This window comes from Mobula hypostoma, chromosome 16 (genome assembly GCF_963921235.1).
Source record: "Mobula hypostoma chromosome 16, sMobHyp1.1, whole genome shotgun sequence".
Classification (NCBI taxonomy): Eukaryota; Metazoa; Chordata; class Chondrichthyes; order Myliobatiformes; family Myliobatidae; genus Mobula; species Mobula hypostoma.
The window spans coordinates 11,950,494-11,963,186 of NC_086112.1; the positions used below are offsets into that span (position 1 = coordinate 11,950,494).

Consider the following 12,693-nt stretch of genomic DNA (forward strand, 5'->3'; position numbering starts at 1 on the left):
AAGACAAGAGTTCACAGGGTAACTAGATGCTACAGCGATACTCAATGTAGTTTTATTCTCACTTTCAAAGTGTGCATAAAAGGCGTTAAGCTCATCTGGGAGAGAAGCAACACAGCCATTCATGATATTAGGTTTTACCCTATAGAAAATAATGGAATGCAAAACCTGCCACAGCTGACATGCATCCGATTGTGTTCCTAATTTTATTGAAATTGCTTTTTTTGCTCTTAGAATAGCCTTCTGTAGGTCTACCTGGACTTCTTGCATAGTTCTGGGTCACTGGTTTTGAATGCCTCAGATCGAGTCATCAGCAGGTTATGAATCTTCTCGTTCATCCATGGCTTCTGGTTTGTGTATGTCTGGTATGGCCTCAAAGGCATGCACCCATCCACACAAGCCTTGGTGAAGCCAGTGTAGTAGTTAAAAATGCAATTAAAACAGGTCAGTACTTTGATAGCCCATTTGATTTGAAAGTGCACAGTCTGAAGCACGAAGTTTTATAGCAGAAATACTTTTGAATGGTAGTTCTGAATAAGAAAGTGTTGGGTTTCTTCAGCAGTTTTCAGATCTTTGAACAACCTGCTTTATGCACTCAGAAGCCTTCGACACTTCTAGAACTACTTAACAGGAGAGATAATACAATGCCCTCCAGCTTAAATGCAGTCTAACAGTAAGTCTTTTATTTTTAGCCGCTTATAATCCTTACGCAGGATGTTTGTTCGGCTAGAAGTTTTCCCACTTCGTGTGGTGCTCCTGTGTTGACCTTTCTTGGCATTCTTTCCTTCCTGCCACCTTCTATTCTGGTAACCTGATGACTTCAGAAACAGTCACTTATTTCAGACCAGAGAATTGGTAGCATGGTGAACGCAGCAGTATCTCTAGGAAGAGGTACAGTCAACGTTTCGGGCCGGGACCCTTCGTCAGGACTAACTGAAAGAAGAAATAGTCTTCTTTCAGTTAGTCCTGACGAAGGGTCCCGGCCCGAAACGTCGACTGTACTTCTTCCTATAGATGCTGCCTGCCCTGCTGCATTCACCAGCATTTTTTGTGTATGTTTCTTGAATTTCCAGCATCTGCAGATTTCCTCATGTCTGCATTTTTAAATTGGTAGCATGGTTGCTCATCTAGTCAAAGTTCAAAGTAAATTTACCATATGCAGCCTGGAGATTCATTTTCTTGCATGATTTTCCAGGAAAATTAAGAAATAAAATAGAATTTAAGAGAAACCATACATACTGTAAACAAAGACTGACAACCGTCCAATATGCAAAAGACAAGCTGTGCAAATACAACAAAAAATGCTGAGGACATTAAGTTGTAAAAAAGCCGTTGAAAGTGAGTCTGTCGGTTGTGGAAACAGTTCAGCATTGAGGTGAATGAAGTTTTCTGCATTGGTTCAGGAGCCTGATAGTTGGGAGGATAATAACTGTTCCTGAACCTGATGGTGAGCGACCTTAGGTTCATGTAAAGGTCCTGCCTGATGGCGGGAGAGAGAAGAAGGCATGGGTTGGATGGTGGGGGTCCTTGATGATGGATGCTTATTTCTTCTGGCAGTGCTCCTTGTAAATGTGCTCAATGGCTGGATGAGCTTTGCCTGTGATAGACTGGTCTATATCCATCACCTTCTGTAGTCTTTTCTATACTTGGGCATTGGTGTTTCCTTACCAGGCCGTGATCCAACCAGTCAGGATACTCTCCACAAACATTACCTCTATTTTTTTTATATAGCTGTGCATAACAACCATTGCACTGAGCAGGAAATTTTTACATTGCCTGGCATTCTAAACTTCTTTGTAATATGCATACTATGAATATTTAGAATGAAAATTGAAAAATCACATACTATGGATTTCATTTATTAATTGAAGGACATAATGAAATACAGTACAACAAAGAAAATCTTTCATACTTTGTGAGCTTTTTCTAGTTGCGTCCAATTCCAGCTGTGCGGCAACAAAAGCTATGTGCGTGGGAGCATTTCAGTTACTGTGTGGCCGCACACCAGCGCAGGTTAGAGGAAACGGTGCCTCCACTGTGCATCCACAGAAGTTCATAAACATAGTCATACTTTATTAATCCAGGGGGAAATTGGCTTTCGTTACAGTTGCACCATAAATAATAAATAGTAATACAATCATAAATAGTTAAATAGTAATATGTAAATTATGCCAGTAAATTATGAAATAAATCCAGGACCAGCCTATCAGCTCAGGGTGTCTGACCCTCCAAGGGAGGAGTTGTAAAGTTTGATGGCCACAGGCAGGAATAACTTCCTATGACGCTCTGTGCTGCATCTCGGAGGAATGAGTCTCTGGCTGAATGTACTCCTGTGCCCACCCAGTACATTATGTAGTGGATGGGAGACATTGTCCAAGATGGTATGCAACTTAGACAGCATCCTCTTTTCAGACACCACCATGAGAGAGTCCAGTTCCATCCCCACAACATCACTGGCCTTACGAATGAGTTTGTTGATTCTGTTGGTGTCTGCTACCCTCAGCCTGCTGCCCCAGCACACAACAGCAAACATAATTGCACTGGCCACCACAGACTCGTAGAACATCCTCAGCATCGTCCGGCAGATGTTAAAGGACCTCAGTCTCCTCAGGAAATAGAGACGGCTCTGACCCTTCTTGTAGACAGCCTCAGTGTTCTTTGACCAGTCCAGTCTATTGTCAATTTGTATCCCCAGGTATTTGTAATCCACCACTATGTCCACACTGACCCCCCGGATGGAAACAGGGGTCACCGGTTCCTTAGCTCTCCTCAGGTCCACCACCAGCTCCTTAGTCTTTTTCACATTAAGCTGCAGATAATTCTGCTCACACCACGTGACAAAGTTTCCTACCGTAGCCCTGTACTCAGCCTCATCTCCCTTGCTGATGCATCCAACTATGGCAGAGTCAGCAGAAAACTTCTGAAGATGACAAGACTCTGTGCAGTAGTTGAAGTCCGAGGTGTAAATGGTGAAGAGAAAGGGAGACAAGACAGTCCCCTGTGGAGCCCCAGTGCTGCTGATCACTCTGTCCGACACACAGTGTTGCAAGCACACATACTGTGGTCTGCCAGTCAGGTAATCAAGAATCCATGATACCAGGGAAGCATCCACCTGCATCGCTGTCAGCTTCTCCCCCAGCAGAGCAGGGCGGATGGTGTTGAACGCACTGGAAAAGTCAAAAAACATGACCCTCACAGTGCTCGCTGGCTTGTCCAGGTGGGCGTAGACATGGTTCAGCAGGTAGACGATGGCATCCTCAACTCCTAGTCGGGGCTGGTAAGTGAACTGGAGGGGATCTAAGTGTGGCCTGACTATAGGCCGGAGCAGCTCCAGAACTAGTCTCTCCAGGGTCTTCATGATGTGGGAGGTCAATGCCACCGGTCTGTAGTCATTGAGGCCGCTGGGGCGTGGCGTCTTCAGCACAGGGACGAGGCAGGACGTCTTCCACAGTACAGGAACCCTCCAGAGCCTCAGGCTCATGTTGAATACATGGCGAAGTACTCCACATAGCTGAGGGGCACAGGCTTTGAGCACCCTGGTACTGACACCATCCGGTCCTGCAGCCTTGCTTGGGTTGAGACATTTCAGCTGTCTTCTCACCTGTTCAGCCATGGAGCTCACCGTGGTGGTTTCGTGTGGGGGAGGGGTATAGTCACGAGAGCAGGGTGGGGGACTGTGAGGAGGGGTAGAAGGAGAGAGTGGAATATGTGTTAGTTGGGGGCTGACAACAGACGGCTCATGTGGGGATGGGCAGGGGTCACAATGTCAAATCTGTTAAAGAACAGGTTAAGTTCATTGGCCCTGTCCACACTGCCTTCAGCTCCTCTATTGCTAGTTTGCCGAAACCCAGTGATGGTCCTCATCCCCTCCAGACCTCTCTCATGTTGTTCTGCTGGAGTTTCCACTTAAGCTTCCTCCTGTACCTGTCTTTCGCCTCCCTGATCCTGGCTTTCAGATCCCTCTGTACTGCCCTCAGCTCTTCCCTATTTCCATCTCTAAACGCCTTCTTTTTAGCGTTCAGGATATCCTTTGTCACCCGTGGCTTGTTATTTGAATAACAAAGGACCATTCTTGTCGGAACAGTGCAGTCCATACAGAAGTTAATGTCATCAGTGATGCATTCTGTGAGCCCATCAATATCCTCTCCATGTGGCTCACAGAGTGCCTGCCAGTCTGTCACCTCAAAACAACCCTGGAGGGCCTCATAAGCCTCCTCCAACCATTTTCTCACTGTCCTCGAGGTTGTAGGTTTACTCTTCACCAGAGGCACGTAGCAGGGTTTTAGATGCACCAGGTTGTGATCTGACCTTCCCAATGTGGGGAGAGGAGAGGAGCTGTATGTATCCTTAACATTAGTGTACATCAAATCCAGGGTCCTCTCCCCTCTGGTTGTACAGCTCACATACTGCGTGAAGTTGGGCAGTGTTCTAGCCATGGTAACATGGTTGAAGTCACCCAAGATGGTAATGAGGGCACTCGGGTGCTGGGTTTGTAATCTGGCTATGACAGTGTAAATGATGTTACATGCCGACGTCGGGTTGGCAGAGGGAGGGATGTACACAACAACCACAATTGCATGCGAGATTTCCCTTGGCAAATAATATGGCTGGAGTCCAACAGCAAAAAGTTCAATATCTGGGCTACAGACACGTTCCTTGATCGTAATATGCCCAGGATTACACCATCTGTTATTTACCAGAACCGCCAGCCCCCCTCCTTTGCGCTTACCGCTCTCAGTGCAATTCCGGTCAGCTCGAACAGTCTGGAAGCCAACTATGGAAACGCTTTGATCGGGTATGTCCTCGTGCAACCACGTCTCAGTGAAGCACATGACACTGCTCTCCCGAAATGTTCTCTGACTCCATCAAAGTTTTTGCTGACAATGTAATGGCCCAGATTTCATTCTGGTAATGATAATTGAAGTATCAGCAGTCGTAAACATTTTTCCATTAAACTGACCTTAATTTCCTCAATGCCCAATCTACAGATCTTGATGGTGTTGCCACTCAACACATGTGAAGATCCCAAGCTCATACCTCACCACTCAACATCATCCCTAAATGTTTCCTCTTCTGTAAAGCTGTTCCTTTTCCTCTCAGCTGTTCTTTCAAGCTTTTTAATATCATTCTACATGAATGAATTGTCTGAAAATTCCTGTGCGTAGCACAATGGAATTCAATTATTCTCCACAGGGTGCCCATTACTGGACATAATGATGCTGTTCAGTTAAAAGTCACCAGCTCAAGGGAAAGAGCTCAGAGCTACACTGAAAAGTTCAGGGAAGTGTTAAAAGAACTGAGAAAGTGCAAAGTTCAAAGTAAATTCATTATCAAAGTACACGTATGTCCCCGTATGCTACTCTGAGATTCATTTTCTTGCAGATATTCTCAGTCGAACAAAGAAAAAACAATTGAATCAATGGAAGACAACACACTAACAAAGACAGACAAACAACCAATGTGCAAAAGGAGGCAACGCAAGCAAGCAAATAAATAAAACCGAGGACAGATTATAGAGTCCTCTCTGCATCCGATCCCCGAATGCGGACTAGCTCATGGACCTCTGGTTTCCTCCTCCTATAGTCAATAGTCTACTCTTTGGTTTTGCTGACGTTGAGTGAGAGATTGCTCTTGTGGCATCATTCAACCCGATTTTTAATCTCTCTCCTCCAGTATATACCGATTTGTCACCACCTTTGATTTGGCCAACAATGGTGATGTCGTCACAGGTATAAAGTGAGTAGAGCAGGCAGCTAAGCACATGGCTATGTGTTGCCAATCTATACAAGTTGGAATGGAGACTGATGGTAGCTCACACAGAACTGGAACAGGCCACTGTGCTGGCATAAAACAGGGAGGAGGATGAATTGATGACAGTGAAATTGTGGTAGTGGCAGAGAACAATAAATTGGTTTATTATTGTCACAGGTACAAAGGAACAAAGTGATAAGCTAGTATTTCATGCTGTTCATACAGATCAATTCATTACAACAGTGCATTGAGGAGAACAAGGTACATATGGAGTGCAGAATAAAGCATAACAGCTACAGGGAAAGTGCAGTGCATGTAGACAATAAGGTGCAAGGTTATAGTGAGGTAAATTGTGAAGTTAAGAGTCCAACTTATCATTCTGGGGACCATTTAATAGTCTTATAAAAGTGGGAAAGAAGCTGTGCTTGAGCCTGGCGGTACATGGCTTTTCATCTTCTGCCTGATGGGAGGGAGAGAAGAGAAATGTCCAGGATGGGTAGGGTCTTAGATTTGGTGGCTGCTTGACTAACCCAGCAAGAAGCACAGGCAGAGTCTGTGGAGGGGAGGGTGATTGCTGAGCTCTTTCCATAACTCTCTGTAGTTCCTTGCAGTCACAGGCAGAGCTGTTCCATACCAACCTGTAATGCATATGGATATGATTATGCATTGATAAAAATTCATGCAGGTCAAAGGAGTTTTGCCAAATTTCTTTAGACTGCTGAGGAAGTAGAGACACTGGTGAGGTTTCTTGGCCATACCATCAACATGGTTGGATGAGGACAAGGCATCAGTTGAAGGAAGACATAGGAGCAGAATAAAGTCACTTGGCCATTGAGTCTACTGTCATCCAGTTATAGCTGATTTATTTTCTCTCTTAACCCCATTCTCCTGCCTTTTCCCCACAACCTTTAACACTCTTACAAAACAAGAACATATCAATCTCCGCTTTAAATATACTTAATGTTCGGCTTCCACAGCCATCTGTGGCAATAGATTCCATAGATTCATTACCTTCTGGCTAAAGAAATTCCTTCTCATCCCTGTTGTAAAGGGATGTCCTGCTATGCTGGGGCTGTGCCCTCTGGTCTTAAACTCTCCCACTATTGGAGACATTCTTCTCACGTCCACTCTATGAAAGTCCTTCAATAATTGGTATGTTTCAATGAGATCCTCCCTCATTCTTCTAAACCATAAACAGTGAGTCCTGGGTCAATACCGAAGATTGATGGCTGGAGCCCCAAGACAACGAATCTCTGCAAGTCCGCTGGGGAAGTCAAAGGCCCAGTGTCTGCGAATCCATGAGTCCATTAGAGACTGGTAGGTGAAGAAGGCCTGTCTTGTGGTTAGAGGCCTATGTATGTCCACTTATTTTGAACAGGGCTTATTTTGCTGTTGTTGCTTTGCCACTTGGTATTTTGGGCTTTGTACTGTTCTGTGTTGTTCTACCAAGCATGGTGGGCATGCTAGGTTGGCGCTGGAATGTGTGGTGACTTTTGTGGCCCATCACACATACCATCTCTGCCACATTATCATCTCCTATCAGAGACAATTTATGTGGAGATGCTCCTGTACCCAGCTGCACTTTATATACATATAATCTAACTATGTATATAAGCTAACTTATGTCTTTATATTTATTATCTTTATTTTGATATTCTTTATCCTGTGTTTTCTGGTGCTCTATTGGATCTGGAGCAACTCCTTTACACTTGTGTGCCAGAAATGAAATGAAACAATCTTGAATCCTTGGGTGTGTTGGTTGTTAATGCAAACAATGAAGTTCACTGTATACTTTGATGTACATGTGCTATATAAATCGGAGTCTGTCTGATTCTGAATCTTATGGGCTTATGGTTCACACAAAATGATATCAACATACACAATTTAAAAATCAAAAATCAAATACAAAGAACAGTTTTTAAAATGACTGAAATTCCAAAAGCTGCAGTGCATGTACCGTTGCTTAACTTTGAGTGCTCCCAAAGAAAGAATCTCTTGCATTTCGTGTGAGCACAAGTTTGCCTTATTCCAAATATGATTAATCTTAAAACAAACATTGAATGTTGTTAGGGAGATCTACTCTGCCTCACAAGGTCATAGAGGCGAAGGCAGAGGGAATTCTGATTCACGTTTACTGCTGTTAATCAATTCCAACAGGAAACTTCCTTTGCTGTGAGCAATCACTCTGTTGGACAAACTAATGGAACGCCTTGACAAACTGTGTCCAAGAGCACCATTATCCACTATTTAAAGGTTAGTTTCCTTCACAGGAAAACACCTGAAAGGAAGAATCATCTTGAAAAAGAACCTGAAGCGAAGTGGCACAATAACTCAGCAAATAATTCTGCCTGTTATGTTTAGACTCTAGATACTAAATTGATTTTAATTATGGACAGATAATTATGGACAGGTGTCTCAACTATCCTATAATCTTCAGATATGAAAATTATGGAACATAGATGTTGTGTCGTACTCTTAACCTACTCCACGATCAGTCTAATTCTTCTCTCCTTAATAACCCTCCTTTTTTTTTATCCATGTGCCTATCCAAATATGAAAATGAGTACAGCATAGTATAGAACAGGAATTCTGCCGATGCTGGAAATTCAAGCAACACACATCAAAGCTGCTGGTGAACGCAGCAGGCCAGGCAGCATCTCTAGGAAGAGGTACAGTCGACGTTTCAGGCCGAGACCCTTTGTCAGGACTAACTGAAGGAAGAGTGAGTAAGGGATTTGCAAGTTGGAGGGGGAGGGGGAGATCCAAAATGATAGGAGAAGACAGAAAGCAGGATCTCCCAGTGGCCACACATTTTAATTCCACATCCCATTCCCATTCTGATATGTCTATCCACAGCCTCCTCTACTGTAAAGATGAAGCCACACTCAGGTTGGAGGAACAACACCTTATATTCCATCTGGGTAGCCTCCAACCTGATGGCATGAACATTGACTTCTCTAATTTCCGCTAATGCCCCACCTCCCCCTCGTACCCCATCCATTATTTATTTTTATACACACATTCTTTCTCTCACTCTCCTTTTTCTCCCTCTGTCCCTCTGACTATACCCCTTGCCCATCCTCCGGTTCCCTGTCCCCCTTGTCTTTCTCCCCGGACCTCCTGTCCCATGATCCTCTCATATCCCCTTTGCCAATCACTTGTCCAGCTCTTGGCTCCATCCCTCCCCCTCCTGTCTTCTCCTATCATTTTGGATCTCCCCCTCCCCCTCTCAAATCTCTTACTAACTCTTCCTTCAGTTAGTCCTGACAAAGGGTCTTGCCGTGAAACATCGATTGTACCTCTTCCTAGAGATGCTACCTGGCCTGCTGCGTTCACCAGCAACTTTGATGTGTGTTGCACAGCATGGTGTAGGTCCTTCAACCCAAAATGTTGTGCTCACCTTTTAAAAGATAAATACTAACTTAAAGATCAACCTAACACTTCAACCATTGCCATAGCACTCCATTTTTTATTTCATCCATGTGCTTATCTAAGAATCTCTAAAATGTCTCTAATGTATCTGTCACATTCCACGGACTCACCAATCACTGTGTATAAAACCTACTTTTGACATCCCGCTGTACTTTCTTCTAATCACTTTAAAATGATGTCCCCTTTGTATCAGCCATTTCCACTCCTGGAAAAAGTCTCTTGCTGTTCTCTCGATCTGTGCCTCTTATCATCTTGTACAAATCTATCCTGTCACTTCTCCTTCACTCCTAGCTTACTCAACGTTTCCTCATAAGACATGCTCTCTAAACCAGGCAGCAATCTAGTAAATCTCCTCTGCACCCTTTCTAAAGCTTACACATTCTTCCTATAATGAGGCTGAGTACAGGGCTACGGTAGGAAACTTTGCCACATGGTGTGAGCAGAATTATCTGCAGCTTAATGTGAAAAAGACTAAGGAGCTGATGGTAGACCTGAGGAGAGCTAAGGTACCGGTGACCCCTGTTTCCATCCAGGGGGTCAGTGTGGTCATGGTGGAGGATTACAAATACCTGGGGATACGAATTGACAATAAACTGGACTGGTCAAAGAACACTGAGGCTGTCTACAAGAAGGGTCAGAGCGGTCTCTATTTCCTGAGGAGATGAGGTCCTTTAACATCTGCCGGACGATGCTGAGGATGTTCTACGAGTCCGTGGTGGCCAGTGCGATTATGTTTGCTGTTGTGTGCTGGGGCAGCAGGCTGAGGGTATCAGACACCAACAGAATTAATAAACTCATTCGTAAGGCCAGTGATGTTGTGGGGATGGAACTGGACTCTCTGACGGTGGTGTCTGAAAAGAGGATGCTGTCTAAGTTGCATGCCATCTTGGTCAATGTCTCCCATCCATTACATAATGTACTGGGTGGGCACAGGAGTACATTCAGCCAGAGACTCATTCCACCGAGATGCAGCACAGAGCGTCATAGGAAGTCATTCCTGCCTGTGGCCATCAAACTTTACAACTCCTCTCTTGGAGGGTCAGACACCCTGAGCCAATAGGCTGGTCCTGGACTTACTTCATAATTTCCTGGCATAATTTACATATTACTATTTAACTATTTATGGTTCTATTACTATTTATTATTTATGGTGCAACTGTAATGAAAACCAATTTCCCCCGGGATCAATAAAGTATGACTATGACTATAATGAGGTAACCGGAACTGAACACAATATTCCAAGTGTGGTCTAACCAGAGTTTTATAGAGCTCTAACATTACCTTACAGTTCTTGTACTCAATCCCGAGTAATAAAGGACATCACACCGTATGCCTTCTTAACAACCCTATCAACTTCCATGGCAACTTTGCGGGATCTATGAACTGGAACTTAAAGGTACTTTAAAATTATGCACTCTAGTATTCGCGATTTCCACCCTGCAATACAGTCTCTCGCTGTCCACCCTGTCAATGCCATCTATCATTGCGAGAGGATGAGAATATAAAAGCAAGAATGTAATGTTGACACTTTATAAGGCACTGGTGAGGCCTCACTTGGAGTATTGTGAGCAGATTTGAGTCCATTATCTTAGGAGGGACGTGCTGACATAGGAGAGGGTTCAAAAGAGGTTCACAAGATTGATTCTGAGAATGAAAAGGTTACCATATGAGGAGCATTTGACGGCTCTGAGCCTGTGCTGACTGGAATTCAGAAGAATGAGGGGGGATCTCATCGAATGTTGAAAGGCCACAATAGAATGGAGGTGAAGAGAATGTTTCCTATGGTGGGGGAGACTAGGAGCAGACAGCACAGCCTTAGAAAGGATGAGGAGGAATTTCTTTAGCCAGAGAGTGGTGAATCTATGGAATTCGCTACCACAGGTGGCTGTGGAGGTCAAGTCACCGTATATATTTAATGCAGAGGTTTACAGATTCTTGATCAGTCAGGGTATACCATTTTTGAACTATTTTCAAAACCTTTGATTTGCTGTTAAAGTACAGATGTTGGCTAACAACATATTTCACTATATGATAAGTTTTTTTTTCCTTTTTTCTTTCTTTACCAAACGGCTTCGATCTTGGTAGTGGGCTTAGATTCTTCTTTTTTGTATAATAAATGATCATATTTCAATATTACGATTTAATTTAATTTACATGAATATACTGTAATGAGATCGCAAGTGTGATTCAAATATAATGTATTTGGTATTATTTTTTTTTAACTTATATATCTTCTTGTACTCTGTATTCTATGTAGAAATTAATAAAAAACATTGAAAAAGAAAAGAAACTCAGGGCATGAAGGGTTATGAGGAAAAGGCAGGAGACTGGGGTTGAGAGGGAAATGGATCAGCCATGGTGAAATGGTGGACCAAACTTGATGATCCAAATGGCTTAATTTTACTCCTATATCTTATGGTCTTAAACCTCTGTGAAGTCACCTCTCATCCTCCTTCACTCCAAAGAGAAAAACAAGCGCTCACTCAAACTTTCCTCATAAGCCAATATATCACATCATGTTATAACAGAAAGATTTACTCCTGCAAACACACACCATTTGTAATAAAATAAAGAAAGTTAATGTGCAGAAGGAATCAAAGTGATAAACGAGAACCTTGTGACCCTTTAAAGTTCCAAATTTTCGTATGAAAAATACAAAAACAACATATTAACAAAACAAAGGAAGTAAATCCAAAGTAATTGCACTTTATTGCTGTCAAACCAATTGCACAGCTAGACAAAGTGATGAACATACCAACTATCAACAGACATAAAAAATAGACATAGAAAAAGGCCAGCTGGTCCATCGAGTTTGTCCCATTCAAAGTGTTGTAAAAACAAGCATGATATTCAATGTTGCCCATCCACAATTAGCCAAGTAATTTCCATGAAAGGCAAACACCCAAACAACATGCACTTAAGAGGTTGTTAGATAGACTCTTGAACATACAACGAATGGATGGATTTGGGTCATGTACACACAGAAGTGAATGACTTTCATTTGACATTGGATTTGGTGGAGATATTGTGGGCTGAAGGACCTGATCTTGTGCTGCACTGTTCTGTTTTATGTAAAATCTATCATTCTAAGCAAGAAAAAGAGAACTTATGAAAGTTCCGATTCATAATGTGCTTAGAAACAAATTTCAGGAGAAAACAATGACCATCATCTAGATTACATTTTATCTATCTCCGAATGCAATCTCTTCCAACTTTTCCTCTCTATCTTAGTCTGTGGAAGCAAAGGCAAATTTTGGACCTAGTCAGGAAATTTCTAAATGGCAAAATGAAAACCAAACCTTTCAGGAATGAAGTCAGGAATACATTTACATGGGTGGCAGGGTAGTGTAATGCTTTATAGCATTTATACAGGTTAGCATTAGTAAGTTTTGGGCATGGTATGTTGGTACTTGAAACATGGTGATACTAGTGGGCTGCCCTGAGAACAATCTCACCGTGTAGGTCGTTGACATAAATGATGCATTTCACTGTATGCTTCAATGTTCTAATGTA

The 12,693-nt window shown here is 43.0% G+C and overlaps 1 protein-coding gene across 4 annotated transcripts in view; it reads right to left on the reverse strand.

Moving 5' to 3' along the window:
- xrcc4 (X-ray repair complementing defective repair in Chinese hamster cells 4) overlaps positions 1-12,693 on the reverse strand; it is a 419,861-nt gene that overhangs the window by 177,644 nt on the left and 229,524 nt on the right. The window contains exon 7 of one of the 4 annotated variants that reach the window (XM_063068530.1): positions 6,064-6,386. The exons of the other annotated variants lie outside the window; for them this stretch is intronic. Within the exon in view, the coding sequence (XP_062924600.1) occupies positions 6,274-6,386 (113 nt within the window). The 3' untranslated portion in view covers positions 6,064-6,273. Of the gene's footprint in view, positions 1-6,063; positions 6,387-12,693 lie in introns of those variants that run through there. 4 annotated transcript variants of the gene reach the window in all.